Genomic DNA, 16,535 nt, shown 5'->3' with positions numbered 1-16,535 from the left:
TACTACACTCATTGTGATCAAAACGGTGACGTGTGGGCTTTCAATCGTTTTGCCTCATGAAACGACGTCGTTCCGAATGTCCAACGTGGCAGTGGCTGCACCACATAAGCAACGCTATCGCTGAGTCACGCCGAAAATTCTCCGAAGGACCATTATGTTGCCCGAATCGCAATCTGGGGGACATAAACAGTGCAATTGGAATCTCAGTGGCTAAATTGGTGCACGGGCTGAATCTGGGGGACCACTACGGGGATTTAGTCTTAAAAATTTACTTCCCAATACAATTAGAAGCCGACTCTTATTGATATTCATAGTTAAAAAAGTTCTTTCAATTAATAGAGTTGCTACGCAAAAATTAAAGCTAATTTGAAAAGAAGATAAATAATATTCTTTTGAGTTGATTTTTAAAAACGAATACTAATTTCGTTAAATCTGAGAATTGATCATTCTAACGAATATCTAATATAAAATTTTTAGATTGACAATTAAGTACCAAAAGTTGAGTAAAAAATTATTGTGGGGTCAAATTTAATAATCTAATGGGGGCAAATAAATATTATTATCATATACTACTAAAAAAAATTCAAATTGTAGTGGGGGCGCTTGCCCCCACACCACTCCACTTAGATCCGTCCCTGATCACGCTGGTCAGTGACCAACGTGGTACATTTTTGTCAATCTCAAAGACGTAATTAGTACAATTAAAATTTCAGAGACAATTTTAATAAACAACATCAACTTTAAAGACCATTTTAAGATTTAACTCGTTATCAAAAGCTTGATTACTCAACTCCAAATAAGAGTAATTATTTTGGTCATTGATTAGTACAAAAACACAAGTAAAAAAGTATGTATAAATATATATAAATAAATAATAGCTGATTTTTTGTGTTTAGAGATACTTTTACAATTTTTCTTAGAATAATATTACACATCCAAATTTTTTGTTAATCAAGTCCAACTAAGTTGATATAACATAAAAAAAAAATCAGTTATAACTAACATTATTCCAAGTCTTATTGTTTAACTTGGTTAGATTTGATACATAAAAAGACTTGGATATGTAACATTACTCATCCATTTTAAATTTTTTTAACTCAAATCTTACGTTTTTAGACAAAAAATTGAATAAATCAGTTTATTCAGGTGCAATAACCCTTGCTTTTTTAGTTTTCATTCTAGTTTATCATTGCATATAATCATATAGAAAAAAAAATTGAAAACAATCTTTTTTCCGAATAACAATTAGCCAAAAAAAGTTGAATATGGGTATCATCATATCATGTGCAAGATTTACAAGTTTCCCATGCGATGGTGCACAAGGATGGGGGATCATTATCATACACGTTTTCTATTTTCTAGAACTCTCAAACTTCCAAAGCTAGACCCTTCTGCAAACATCATCAGTTGAATTCAAACAGCAATAATCACGTTCACGTATCATATCTATTCATCATGACCCTTTTTTCTTTTCTTTTTTCCTTTTCTTCCACGAGTTTGCCAACCACATTTGCAGCATGTGATGTTCAACTGTTGGATCATGGAAACATTGAATGCCATCAATATCATATAGGTCCAATAATATAATTCAAACTTCAAAGTATCCAATCCCACACAAATCCACATATATTATTTATTTATTAACATTGTCCTCAACATTGACGCAATTTTCTACTCTATTCCCTACATTATTATAGATATTCGAATTACCTAATGCCGATAGTGCGCACATAACAACATAATCAAAGCCACTAATATTCATTTGTGGATAAAGCAGACACTCCAATTATTGGCTCACAAGGTACAAGACAGAACCATATAAAAAAAAACTGAAATCTTGTTCATGTGGGGCTGATTTTTCCACAGCCATCTTATGGAGTGGAGGGGGCCAAAAAAGAGAAGAAAAAGCTCATATATACTACTAAAAATTAAATGCATATAGCACGGTGAAGGGGTGTGAAGGAATGGTAATAACATCTGGAAAGCATATTGTTAAATGCTGCTGATTTCTTTCTTAACCTTCAAGGTATCATCTGAAAGATCTCCATCTAGCAACTGGTTTAATGGTTCTTCTTCTTCAATGTCGTCTTCGTTGTGACACTTGTCGCCCAAAAAGCTGGGTTGATTCGTCGAAGATAACAGCCTAGCCCACATTCTATCAGTTATCACTACATGATTCCGGTTCTCATTGATTCTCTGCATAAAAATGAACCCAACAAAGAGTTAGGCCAAAAGACTTCCACAACTTTTGCAACCAAAAAATGTAATAATCTTTAGTCTGCTACTATTACTTCCTGAACAAAAGTTAACTTGCTTTATTTTTTGGTTAGAATGAGAAAACAAATGCAAAGGAGAGAGAGAGAGAGAGGGAAACAAGCAGCTTCATTAAAACATGAACATAAAAAACATTGAAAATGAAAATGAAGAACCAAATGTTCAATGATGGACTTACATAGAAGGGTATATAAGTTTGTCTTCCATTGACAAGTCCACTTGTATAGCCAGTGTAACCTGCCATTGCTCCATGAACAGCACTTTGAGCAAGAAGTGTGCAGTACACATTATCAGAAGCATTGCTTGGAATGGCTCGAATCATGTAAGTTGGATCTGTAAAACAGAAAAGGGAAGGCAATACTCTCAGTGTCATCATTATCTGTAGCGTGTCAATACATAGAATTCTAAGTTCAATCTTCACGAACCTATATATTTGAGAGTTATGGCCATCGTCTTCTCTCTTGCAAAATGATCCTGGAAGAACACAATGCGGAAAATAAGCAGCAGAAAATATATTCACAAAACGTTTGTTGATAGTTAAAGGAAATGCTGAAGAAAGAAATAGACTCTATTTTTTCATGGTCTACCATAAACTAATGAAAGGACATTCTCAGACACTAAGTTCAAAGTAAATTCTTTGGTCTCTTCTACAAAAGATAGACATAGAAATCATCAATTGGAAACTTGAGACAACAGAAAACATTTCCAATTCAGCATGACAGACAAAGAATGTTCTGTTACAACTCCTAGAGAATTCAACCATGCAGACAAATTTATGAATGTGTGAAATAAACAAGGCAATCCACATCTGACAATGTAATTAAGAGGATAATGCTTCCAAAGATCTCATAGAAGAGAAAATACATCTACTACAGACAAAGCGTATAAAAATCCAACCTTAATCTCTTGGGATATCCACAGCCCAACATCTTGAAGAAGCTTGTTTCCTGAAGCATCCTGTTTGTTCATGGTTTGCATTTTCTCAGACATAAGTTCCTGTCCTGCACCTTCGGCAATAACAATAACCATGTGCCCATTTTCTTTAAGTCGTTTCTCTATATATTCAAAAAGTCCACCAGGACCCTCAAGGTAGAATGGTGACTCTGGAATCAAGCAGCAGTCAACATCTCGACTCGCAAGAGTAGCATACATTGCGATAAATCCTGAACCGAGGAAGCAATGTCAAGTTCTTGTGATCATGTTTAATTAGTTGATGAGTGAAGCCATTATTATAACAAACAGGGAAACATAGTAACTTACCACTATAGCGACCCATCAGCTTGACAACCCCTATACCATTCTCAACACTCTCAGCTTCAACATGTGCCGCATTTATAGCTCGTTGAGCCTCCTCAACAGCAGTGTCAAACCCAAAGGACTTGTCAATAACCTATTAAGCAGAAGAGAGACATTAGGAAAACAAAGAATTGCAATTAACATCCTCATCTAATTAATAATTGCATTTTAATCATTTGATATGGAAACTAGAATGTGCAAGATATGTACCGGGATATCATTATCTATAGTCTTGGGGATTCCTACAACCGCAACTTTGAGACCGCGCCTTCTAACTTCCTGCATGGATGATCAAGTTGAATTATTAGAAAATTGCTACTTTATCTTGATACAATTAGCCGCCTAAGTCTTTGATCAATATAATCTAAGTAAAAGAACAGTTACATCCCTAAACCCAAAGTCAACTGTCTCATTTTTGAAATCCTATATACCTCAAAAATTGCAGCTGCACCCCTCTGAGTTCCATCTCCTCCAATAATGTAAACCTGAAATTGAGAGAGATATTATTAGTCTGAAGAACACACAACATATGCACTAAGTAAATAGAAAGAAATGCAGAGTCATATACCTGATTGATTCCACGATCTTGTATACTATCAACTATCTTATTGGTATCATGTCCGCCACGGGATGTACCAAGAACAGTTCCACCACGCTTGTGTATATCATTAACACTTTTAGGAGTTAAATTAATTGTATTTCGAGCATAGAAACCCCTGTATCCGCCCTACAAAACACAATATTTTTCTCAGTTAAACAGGGATCCACTCTTTTTGTTGATGAACTCGAGGAGGTCCCGTTGAGTTTTTAATCAGAAGATTTCTTATTCTATAAATGACTCGATAGATAACTTTTTTCAATGTTTCAAAAAAGTCCATTTCAATTTTTTTTAAATGAGACTGATGAAAATAACCAAGTATGAAAGCAATTGCTTGTTATGCAACGAAGAAAGGAGAAAGCAAGGTAATGAAGCATTATACACCCAAATACAGCACAGGAGGGAACTAAAGAAAAGCGATATTACAATTTAATGGGATTTTAACAATTTCACATTTATTATTCTTTACAGTTCATAAAGAAAAGTAAAGAGCCAACTATTTTTAGGAAAGTTGTAAGTAATGCCATAAACATAAACTTACTTCAATTCCAAGCACTCTCTTCACACCATACATATGGTGTAAGCCACACACTAGCTCTCTAATGACGGTGTTGAGACCAGGGCATAGTCCCCCGCAAGTGACAATAGCGGCCTTGACTTCATCCGACTCGAAATACACCTGAAAATTCCGATTTTAAAAGGCCATTGCCATTAGCAATAAGAAAGCACCATACATACCAATCATTATTCCACAAATAAAGCCACAGAGCTGGAGATATACCTTTTGCCTAGGTCCAGCACGCCTAAAATGCACTCCTCGTTCGCTATCTTTGTGAACAACAACCTGTTTAGGATTAAAAAACAGAAATGGAAATGAACAACATGATTTTAGGGATGTCTAAAGTTGCAACCAACATTTTAGGCCAGCTTTTCCACAAGAAGGGGGAGCCTTGGAGCCACTGCTGCATTATCTCCTATGACCTCAAGGTCACGGGTTTAAGCAGTAGAAACAGCCACTGATTTAATTATCAGATTAGGCTGCATACATTACACACCCTTTGGGTGCAGTCCTTCCTGGACACTGCGTCAACGTGGGATGCTAGTAAACCGGGATTTTTTTTTTTTTTTTTTTGCGGAACCTCCCAAAAAAAAATAAATTGACCTTGATAACATGATTTTGGACCACCGTCTTAAACATGCTTCCAACTTAGTCACCGTTTCCATTATTTGGACTGGGGGGTCCATACCTGGCATAGGGGGTAACGGTACCGCCACCTTAATATACAAATTAGTATTCAGTTTATTATATAGATGTTCATAGATTCATAGGTGGATTAATTAGGCCAGCAGGTGTTTCGGTAATATGATTAGAACACAATACATGAATTCAAATACATTAAAAAGAGCTGAAAATAATGATTATAATAATTAATAATAATCACAAACCTTCTGAGGAACACTGTCATCGACATGCACGAAATATTGCCTGCAAAAAACAAGTTCAAGACATCAATCATAAAAGAAAGTAAGTAATCACAAACAAGAGGTAGCAAAGTAAACGGAAAATTACTCAACACGAACAGAAAAAAATTAACACTTACTTAACTACAGAATAAGCAGGGTTGTCTTGCAAAGGATTCGGGTATGTCTGCAAAAATTAACACGAAAATAGGAAAAATATACCGCTTATCAGCCGCAGGTTTTGAGTTTTGACCCAATTATGGAAGCAGGAAAAATTTTCACTAAAATCGATAACAAAATTAATAAATAATTCGCAAAAGTAAAATTATTAAATTAACATACCAAAAAATAAATAAATAAAAAAATAGTGGGACCATTCATACATAACTGCAATAAACCACCGACTGATGCATGAACCAAGAGATTAGTAATAGAGAAATATAATTTTTCCCAAACAATATATTTATATTTATTTATTTAATAACGACAAAAAAAACTTTCCGAGAAAAGAGCACAAAAAAGGTGAAACAGAGCGGAAAAAAGAAAGCTAAGACACGATGAGTGATCAGCGTAAGAGAAAAGCAGAGTAGAATAGTTCAGAAGAAGAAGAAGAAAACGACGACGTACTGGAAGATCAGAAATATAATCAGTGAAATGCGGAACGTCTTCGAGGATGTAACCTGCGGTGCCGTACACTATCTTAGGCTTGAGATTGGGAGCTGACGTCATCGCTGATGCTCCCTCGCCACCGATCCACCCGTTACAGTAATTATTCATCGTAACAGATTCTGTTTTGTTTGCGACGGGAGCGGTTGCGAGGTTGTTATAGTTGTTGAGGGAAGTTGTTTGAGACTTTTTGTTACTAACGGTAACTGAACCCATTCGAAGAAAGGAAGGTAGTTATATCAACGATCGGAGAAGGAGATCAAAGTAAACATATTTATAGTAAACGGAGTTGACCGAAGAAAAAAAAAACAGAGGGAGTTTAATGTTTTTTTTTTTTTGTGTGTGGGAAGGTTGAGGGGTAGTTGAAGTTTTAAGAAGTAAAGAAAAGGGGGTTTGAAGGAGAAACAGGTGGCTGGAACAATGGGGCGAATTCGTGTGGTATTTGAAGGTCTTTCAGGGTCTCTTGTTATGCTTTGGGATCCATGAACAACCTTTTTTCTTTTTATTTTTATTTCAAATTTTGATTTTCATACACAATATTTTATTCGGTCGATCAATTAGATTTGATTTGTTAGTTAGGATAATTATTTACACTATCAATATAGATATTAGATATAAAAAGATATTTTTTTTTGCTATGTGATGATATATAATTAGATATACTTAAATTAAATTTGTGTTACGTAATTTTTAAAAGACTTGTTAAATAAATATCAAGAATTAGATTTATAGATTTGAATTATTTAATAATAAATTTTAAAATTAATCATTTTTATTAAGATAATAATATATCTATGATAAAAATTAAATTCATAAACATTTGAGTAAAAGGATAAGTATGTTTTAAGAAATTACCCAAATTTTTGGGAAGAAAAGAACAAGTAAATCTCTAAAATATTTATATTAAGCATGTATCACGGTTTGGCTAATCTTTCATCCAATTCAGTTTAATCAACGAATAAATTTGATGGTATATACTAAGCAAACATGTCATTTGCAAATATAGCCATGTGTACGATTATTTAAAGAAATTAGACAAAAGAAATGAATAGAAAATGACATATATCTCGTGTTATTATTATTTAAGAAATTATTTTCTCTTATTTATAAGTTTTTGTAAATTTTTTTATAAGATAACAATTTTTATATAATTATTTTTATGTAAAATTAATAATTAAAAATTATTAAATAATATATTTAATAAATTTTAACTATTAATTTTATATAAAATTAATTATACGTAAATTTTTATTTCTTTATAAATATATTCCTCATTTTATTTAGAATTTTCTTTTTAAGCAAAAGTGGCCAAGTGAGAGGTTGAATCAAACAGAGTGCTTTAAATTTAGATATAAAAAAATTTTAAATATTAAATTGTAGATTACTTAAAGAGAAAAATTTTATAAATAATAGTAAAATATTTAATTAAGTTCAATTGAATTATTATTAAGGGTTTTAAATTAGGCGCGTTTCTTTTTTATCATATTGGTGCTGTATTTTTTTTTTCTCTTATATTATTACTATTTTTTTTTCTCTTTCGTTATCATTGTGCCCTTCACTACCACCATCTTCTCCTCCTCTTTCTTTTTAATTTATATAAGGAATGCTAGGAGCCAGCAAATTTTGTGATTTGTAACCATCAATTAACTATCAATGATATTTTTAATGGTGTGAGATTTCATCCAATAGTATAAGATTACTCACTTTTCTTTTGTTAGTTAAGTGCTAGCCAAATTTTAATAAAAGTGCTGACCCCTAAATCTTCTCTTAAATTTTTTCATCTCCTTTTTTTCTTTTCATTCTCTTCTATCTTCATTATTGTCAATCATTATCATCATCGTTATCGTTATTGTTATTGTTATTTTTATTGTCATCATCGTCGTCATCTTTTTCTCTTCCTTTTTCATTTTTTCTCTTTTATTATAGTCTTCGTCACCACCACCACCACCACGCCACTACCTCCGTCTCTTCATCCTCTTACTTTTTTCATTTGAATTTATTTGATCTCTTCTTTCTTTTCCCTCTTCCACCTCCTACTCCATCATCATTATTATCATCATCAGCATCTTCTTATATGTATAACCGTTCAAATTTAGAATATACTGAAATTTCTTAATACTGATAACACACAAAATAAAATCAGTTTAAAACAAGCTCAAACTAAAAGTGCATCTTATTTAAATCCAAAATACACATAAAATATTGACGATACACAAATAAACTCAGTTCAAAACAAAAACAGACCAAGTGCACCTTATTTAAATTCAGAATACACTGAAATTACTTAATGATGACGTCACACAAATAAACTTAATTTAAAACAAGCACAAACCAAAAGTGCACCTTATTCAAATTCAGAATGCACCAAAATTATTTAATGATAACTCAAAACGTCGTCTTCTTCTTCTTCATTATCATCATCATCATCATCATCATCGTCATCATCATCATCATCTTTTTCTTTTTATTTTCTTATTCATCTTTTCCTTCTTATTTTACTTTTTCATAATTCTCCTTATTTTACTCTCTTAACAAGAATAAAAATAAAAAAAATCAAACAAAAAAAGAAGAAATATATAATACTATAAAATCACTAAAAAAACAAAGAACCTACGTTCATTTAATTAAATAAGATTGCAATACAATACAAACATGTTCATTCAATTCTAATATGAGAAGTAATGTTCCTTAAAGAAGAAATAAGAGCAACAAAAAAGAAAGAAAGAAAGAAAGAAAGAAAGAAGAATGAGAAGAAAAAAATATAATATTAAAGAAAACGTTTTTGTGCTTTTGTAACAAAATCGGTATAAAATTAAAAAATTTATATGTTATTGTTAAGAAATTTCGATGTTATTTGTTCTGATAAATTTTGCATATTTCAAAACTTTTTCTCTTCTTTTTCTTTCTTTTCATTTTCGTTGCTTCTTCTTCTTTTTCATTTTTTTTCATCTTTTTCTTATTTTATTTTTTTATAATCTTTTTTGTTTCACTTTCTTAAGAGGAATAAAAAAAAAATCAATACTACAAAATTATTAAGAAGAAAAGAAAAAAAAAGAAAAAAGAAAAAAACGCAACAATAATAACAGCGATAAAAAAACGACAATGAAAAAAAATACGCGAAGTAGAAGAAAAAAACGAAAAAAAAAAAAGAGAAATGCGAAAAGAAAAAAAAATGCAAAAACCGAAAAAAATATTTAAAACGTATATTCACACTTTTACTGATAAAATTAATTTTTGATAAATTTAAACTGATTTAACTAGATTTAATTATCAAAAAATTTAGATGTATAATAAAATTATTACTTAAATCAACAAAATTGTTTACAGAGACAAGACATATAACCTCTTTTAATTAAATTATTTTAGATATTAAAAATATTGGTGCTTCACAATTTTTTCTAAAAAATTTCTGCCGATTTAAACTAAACGAGTAGAAAAACAATAATATAATATTTTGTTTAATAATACAGTAATTAAACCATTTTGTTTTCCATCTTTGGGTTCACGACACGAAGTGGTGGACTAGTTGCCACTTTCTAGAATAAACCTTGGAGATACTTTGATAATATTCTGTGTTGAATTTTCATACACGGTTAAGTGCTAACTCCTCTGTTTTGGGAAAACAGAGCATCCTTTGTCCAATGTTTTACGATGTCTATATAATAAACACAAATTGCCTTTTGAATTTCCGTCAACCATTTGAAGATGTAATACATTAGTTTGTAGAGTAAATACTATTTCCATTCTTGATCATTTTTTTTTTTAAAGATTACGAGGTTTTTAAATAAAAAAAAATATTCTTTTCAATTTTTTATATTTAACTTTATAGAATCGATTAACTCCTTTATTAATATTGACATAGAAATTAATTATTCTTATAAAAATAAAAATCAAAAATCAAAAATATTTTTTTTTTGTTAAAAATTTCATTATCTTTTAAAATAATTGTCAATAACTGTTTAAAAATTTTTTTCTAATTTTTTGTATTAATATAAGTAGCAGCAAAGCGATAGGCAACACGACTCGTATCTACAGGTGTCTAATAATTCGTTCAAACTTAGTTGAAGCAAGTTGACAATTCAATTTGCTGTAAATAAGATCAAATGCAAGTATTAAATCAATTTTATTTATTTAATTCATATTCTTAATATATATATATATATATATATATATATATATATATATATATATATATATTCATAAAAATATATATACGTATGATGAGTGAACAAAAATTTGAACCCAACATTTTTATTTTTTTATACAAATTATTATTGTCATTAAGTAATTTACTTTGTTAACCGTACATAAATAATATTTGATCTTATAAAATATAGAATGGCTGAATATTTTATTTTTACATATCAGTTAAATAAGGTCAACCTAAAAAATTTAAAGTGTATGTAACTATTATGGATTCGGCCCACGGATCTATGACCTGGGATAAACCCAAACTCGGCTACCCGGGGCCGGACCATCAAAACCCTCTAGGAGGCTAGAAATCGGCTCTACTAAAGCCCCCAACCAACTTTCAAATTTAAATGTCCATCTTATCTTACTCAGATTCAGATAAGATAAGATAACTATCACCACCTATAAATAAGAGGACCCAGGTTCCCAGGTATTCATTCATTCCACACACCTTATACCTCTCAGATCCATTCTGACTTGAGCGTCGGAGTGTCTTTGCAGGTATCTCCCCCCATTGCTCCAGTCAAGCGATCCGGCATCCGCCTCAACCCGCAAGTTCTCAATCCATCTCTCAACCCGTATAAGAGACATCTTGTACATTGGCGCCGTCTGTGGGAAACTTGCGCCAATCAAGCCGGAATGGGGGACATACCGGAAGAGACCTCCCTAAGCCAAGACAACTCTCGAACGAGGAACCCAACCCCCGAACACCAAGAGGTCACAAACCGCGGAAGGATAGCAAGCACCATCCACCACGCCACTCCTGCGCAAAATAAAGAAAACGAACACGTCGCCGCAGAACCACGGCACCCCGAAAACACCGGGGAAAAAGCGGCACAAATAATCCAAGATCTCTACCTTCGAGTCCAGGAACTAGAAGGAAGAATAGCCACCGGGGAAAGGCGCAACGCCGAAAATGGAAGCCACGCAACCTCTAGATCAAAATCTCGTCGCGGCCGATCGCCAACCCGACGAGAGAAACAATCATAGCACCTCGCGCAGCCCCAGACGTGAAAAATCGCCAGAACGGCGACACAGTAAAAGGTACAACCGTAGCGCTTCTCGTGATCTAAGTCGTCAACATGACTCAGACGAAGATCGGCGACACCGAGAAACCAAGCGCACGAGAAACGAACACACGATAATGGGAGCCACTCCCTTCACGGAAAGGATCTTAAAAGCAAAACTCCCTAAAGGATTTGACAAACCCACGGACATGAAGTATGACGGAACCAAAGACCCCCAGGAGCACCTAACGGCCTTCGAGGCCAGGATGAACCTAGAAGGTGCAGCCGACCCAGTCCGATGCAGAGCTTTCCCGGTAACCCTAGCCGGACTGGCAATCAAATGGTTCAACGCCCTCCCTAACGGATCCATAACCAGTTTCCCCGACATTTTGCGAAAGTTCATGGCCCAGTTTACAACCAGAATCACCAAGGCTAAACACCCCATCAGCCTGCTAGGGGTCACGCAGAAACAAGACGAATCCACGCAAAAATACCTCGACCGCTTCAACGATAAATGCCTAACGGTCGACGGACTCACGGATTCTGTCGCAAGCCTCTGTTTAACCAACGGGCTCATGAACGAAGATTTCCGCAAACACCTTACCACCAAACCAGTATGGACCATGCACGAGATCCAGAACGTCGCCAGAGACTACATAAACGATGAGGAAGTCAGCCAGGTCGTCGCCACCAACAAACGGCAACACGGCAACGCCCAACACGGAAATTCGACATCTCGGCATAATCCAATATCCAGAGAAAATTAGAGGGACCAGCCCAAACAAACAAACACAAACCGACCACCCAGGATCGGCAAATTCTCTAATTATACACCCCTAACAACCCCAATTACCGAGATATACCACCAGATAGCTGATCGAGGTATTATCTTGAAAGCCCGACAACTCAAAGAAAGAACAGGCGGCAACAAAACCCTTTATTGCGACTACCACCGAGGTTACAGGCACAGGACACAAGACTGTTTCGACCTTAAAGACGCCCTCGAGCAAGCCATAAGAGACGGCAAGCTCCCAGAGTTTGCCAAAATCATCAGAGAACCAAAACGCGCGGAAAGAGACAGGTCGCCAGAGAGAGAAGGGCGCAACCCGAGAACGCAAAAACAACCCCCCATGGAAAGTCCAGAAGACGATCCTACCATAATAGTAAACGTTATCACGGGCAAAGACGTGTCAAGCAAGTCAAAATCAACACTAAAAAAGGACCTCAAAGTCCTGGCCGTCAGAGACCAAGCTCCAACTACCACTGCCGACAAAACGATAACTTTCCTACTTGAGGACTGCAAACACGGCACCTCAGCCGAAGACGCACCTTTTGTCATCTCGGCAAGAATCGGAACGGGACTAGTTCGAAGAATACTGGTAGACACCGGCGCAGACTCCAACATCTTCTTCCGAGGAGCCTTCAACAAGCTCGGGCTCCGCAACGAAAATCTCCAAACGCACCACAATGGCGTCACGGGACTCGGAGACAACTTTCTCAAACCGGACGGTTCCATCACCCTCCCCCTCACCATAGGGACAGGCAACCAAAGGAAGACAATTCTATCAGAATTTGTGGTCCTAAAAGACTCCACCGCCTACAACGTCATCCTCGAAAGAAAAACAATCAATGACTTCTCTGCCATCATCTTTACCAAATACCTCCTTATGAAATTCATAACGGAAGACGGCTCCATAGGTACTATCCACGGAGACCGAGAAGTCGCAGCAGAATGTGACAATACCAGCCTAGCTTTACGAAAAAAGTCTCGCGACGCGGCTGGGATATTCCTAGCCGACCTGGACGCTCAACAAGGCGGCCAACCTAGGCCAGAACCAGAAGGCGACATGGAAAAACTACAAGTAGGGCAAACCAAAGACGAATACACCTTTATCAACAGGAACCTTCCATACGACCTTAAAGAAGGTCTTTCCCAATTCTTGAAACAAAACAGAGACTTGTTCGCCTTCACACCAGCCGACATGGCCGGAATAGACCCCGACTTAATGTCCCACCGGCTAGCCGTAGATCCCAAAGCCAAACCCATAGCACAAAGGAGACGAAAAATGTCGTCAGACCGAGCGGCCGAGGTCAAAAGACAAGTAAAAGCCCTACTCGAAGCAAACTTCATCAGAGAAATACCCTACACGACGTGGCTGGCAAACATCGTACTAGTAAAAAAGTCCAACGAGAAGTGGCGAATGTGCGTCGATTACACGGACCTCAACAAAGCCTATCCAAAAGACGCCTTTCCCCTACCAAACATAGACAGATTGGTAGACGCCGCGTCTGGCCACCGATACCTCAACTTTATGGACGCATACTCCGGCTATAATCAAATACCCATGCACCGACTCGATGAGGAAAAAATAGCATTCATCACCCCCGACGGGATGTACTGCTACACAGTCATGCCTTTCGGCCTAAAGAATGCCGGAGCCACCTACCAAAGACTTGTCAACAAGATATTCCAGAATCTGTCCGGAACCAAATTAGAAGTCTACATAGACGACATGCTCGCTAAAACCGAATCAAGCGAGCAACTCATCAGCGATCTCAGGCTCATAATGAACACCCTATGAAAGCATCGAATGCGACTCAACCCGACAAAATGCGCCTTCGGAATAGAGGCAGGAAAGTTCCTCAGATTCATGATCACGCAGTGCGGAGTCGAAGCTAACCTAGAGAAATGTCATGCCATCCTCGATATGACAAACCCAAAAAACCTTAACGACATACAAAAGCTCACCGTCCGGCTCACCGCGTTATCCCGTTTCCTCGGAGCATCAGCACAAAAAGCAATCCCCTTCTTCAAACAGATGAAGAAAGGAGCCCCCTTCAAATGGAAAGCAAAATGTGAGAAAGCATTCCAGCACTTCAAAAGAGTCCTAGCGGAACCACCAGTTCTCGCCAAACCCCAAACAGGGGAGACCATTTACCTATACCTCTCTATAACGGAAGAGGCACTCGCAGCAGCACTCATCCGCGAAAACGAGAAAAAAGAACAAAAACCCATATACTTCATAAGCAAAGTCCTACAAGACACAGAAACTCGTTACTCGTGCCTAGAAAAGCTAGCTTTCGCACTCCTCACGGCCTCCTGGCGCTTACGACAATATTTTCAAGCCCATTCCGTGACAGTCCGGACCGACCAAGCGTCAAACAGGTACTACAAAAACCCGACCTAGCAGGAAGAATGCTAGCATGGTCCATCGAGCTATCCCAGTTCCAAATCAAGTTCGAACCCCGAAACGCAATCAAAGCACAAGCCATGGCCGATTTCATTGCCGAGATGACACCGGGAAACCCCACCCCCGAGTCATGGAAGCTGCACGTCAACGCTCATCAAACGTCACCTCCGGAGGTGCCGGAGTCATACTCGAAAGCCAAAACGGGGTCGTAATCGAACAGTCAGTACGATACGAGTTCCCAGTTTCAAACAATCAGGTTGAATATGAGGCCCTCCTGGCAGGCCTAGCCCTAGCTAAGGAAGTCGGAGCAAAGGTCCTGGAAGTAAATACCGATTCCCAGGTAGTCAGTTCCCAGATTAACGGAGACTACCAAACGCGAGATCCCCTACTCCAACAATACCTTGCCAAGGTAAACGAACTAAAAGAAGAATTCAATCACGTGACCATACAACACGTTCCTAGAGAACGAAATGCCAGGGCGGACCTCCTTTCTAAGCTAGCCAGCACCAAACCAGGACGTGGCAACAAGTTGCTAATTTAGGAAGTCGTTAAGTCACCGTCCATATCGACCACGACTAACGCCTGTCTGACACACTCCAGCCAAGGATCATGGACCCACCCTATCCTACAATACCTCCTCAACGGAACACTGCCAGAAGACCCCAAGGAGGAAAAACGGACAAAAAGAGAAGCCGCCAATTATACGGTCATCGCCGGACAACTATACAAGCGCAGATTCTCGCAACCCATTCTCAAATGTGTCGAGCCCAGGGACACGGAATACATACTCCGCGAAATCCATGAAGGCTGCTGCGGCCACCACATCGGGGGTAAAACCCTGGCCCAGAAAGTCATCAGGGCAGGATACTTCTGGCCCACGATCATCCGGGATTCCATGCAGCTGGTAAAGAACTGCGATAAATGCCAAAAGCACGCCAATATCCACCAAGCCGCCCCCCACCAACTCAGCATTATATCGGCAGAACGGCCATTCGGTACCTGGGGAATCGACCTCGTCGGGCCCTTTCCTACGGCACCCGGTCAACTCCGATATCTCATCGTCGCCGTAGATTATTACACTAAATGGATCGAGGCCGAATCCCTGGCCTCCATCATGGCAACCCAATGCCGAAAATTCCTCTGGCGGCAGATCATAACCCGGTTCGGAATCCCCGAGATCGTCATCTCGGACAACGGAACCCAATTCACCGATAGGAAATTCAGAGAATTCCTAGAAGGGCTACATGTATCCAACTGTTTCAGTTCGGTAGAACACCCCCAAACAAATGGGCAGGTGGAATCCGCAAACAAAATAATCGTCAAAGGGCTCAAAAAGCGGCTCGACGAGGCCAAGGGACTATGGGCCGACGAACTCGGATCAGTCTTATGGTCATATCGAACAACCCCTCAGACGACCACCGGGAAAACCCCTTTCCGTTTAACATACGGCGTGGAGGCCGTCATCCCAGTAGAGATAGGAGAGCCAAGCCCAAGGAGAACGGTCGGGGGTAACGACGAAGATGCAGAACGAGACCTCATCGACGAAGAAAGAAGCATAGCCCATGTCAGGGAGCTAGCCCTAAAACAAAGAATCAGCCTAAGGTACAACCACCGCGTCATCCGACGGAAATTCGTACCCAACGATCTCGTCCTACGACGAAACGACATTGGAACCCCGACCCCAGGAGAAGGGAAACTCACCCCCAACTGGGAAGGACCATACAGAATCAAAGCCACAATCGGAAGGGGAGCATACAAGCTTGAATGACTTAACAGCGATGAAATCCCCAGGACATGGAATGCCGCCAACTTACGACACTACTACACTTAGACTGACCTAACCTACTTAGG

At 37.7% G+C, this 16,535-nt stretch overlaps 2 protein-coding genes across 2 annotated transcripts; one reads left to right on the top strand and one right to left on the bottom strand.

The window, feature by feature from the left end:
* Positions 1-1,245: 1,245 nt before the first annotated feature.
* LOC112751304 (ATP-dependent 6-phosphofructokinase 3) lies at positions 1,246-6,873 on the bottom strand. Its single transcript, XM_025800388.3, has 14 exons — positions 6,257-6,873; positions 5,770-5,816; positions 5,615-5,654; positions 4,950-5,012; positions 4,710-4,847; positions 4,139-4,297; positions 4,002-4,055; positions 3,781-3,849; positions 3,535-3,664; positions 3,172-3,437; positions 2,700-2,748; positions 2,453-2,607; positions 2,020-2,196; positions 1,246-1,530 (listed from the first exon to the last, which is right to left on the bottom strand). Exons 1-14 carry the CDS (start codon positions 6,509-6,511, stop codon positions 1,447-1,449), a joined length of 1,686 nt encoding a protein of 561 aa, XP_025656173.1. The 5' UTR covers positions 6,512-6,873; the 3' UTR covers positions 1,246-1,446.
* A 7,824-nt stretch (positions 6,874-14,697) lies between these two features.
* Positions 14,698-15,225, top strand: LOC140179415 (uncharacterized). Its single transcript, XM_072218295.1, has one exon. The coding sequence runs from the start codon at positions 14,698-14,700 to the stop codon at positions 15,223-15,225; it is 528 nt and encodes a 175-aa protein (XP_072074396.1).
* The last annotated feature ends 1,310 nt before the right edge of the window (positions 15,226-16,535 follow it).

The sequence above is a fragment of the Arachis hypogaea genome, chromosome 15 (genome assembly GCF_003086295.3).
Source record: "Arachis hypogaea cultivar Tifrunner chromosome 15, arahy.Tifrunner.gnm2.J5K5, whole genome shotgun sequence".
NCBI lineage: Eukaryota > Viridiplantae > Streptophyta > Magnoliopsida > Fabales > Fabaceae > Arachis > Arachis hypogaea.
Note: the sequence above shows the minus strand (reverse complement) of the source record. Positions and strands in the feature narration are given on the sequence as shown.

What these genes read in the sequence shown, in the direction of transcription:
- LOC140179415 (XM_072218295.1), top strand. Translation starts at nt 14,698, where the DNA reads ATGGTCCATCGAGCTATCCCAGTTCCAAATCAAGTTCGAACCCCGAAA.
- LOC112751304 (XM_025800388.3), bottom strand. Translation starts at nt 6,511, where the DNA reads ATGGGTTCAGTTACCGTTAGTAACAAAAAGTCTCAAACAACTTCCCTC. An exon ending in GTGCAGCTGCAATTTTTGAG is followed by an intron (nt 3,850 to 4,001) that starts GTATATAGGATT and finishes TCATCCATGCAG; the next exon opens with GAAGTTAGAAGGCGCGGTCT. An exon ending in GCTGATGGGTCGCTATAGTG is followed by an intron (nt 3,438 to 3,534) that starts GTAAGTTACTAT and finishes TCCTCGGTTCAG; the next exon opens with GATTTATCGCAATGTATGCT.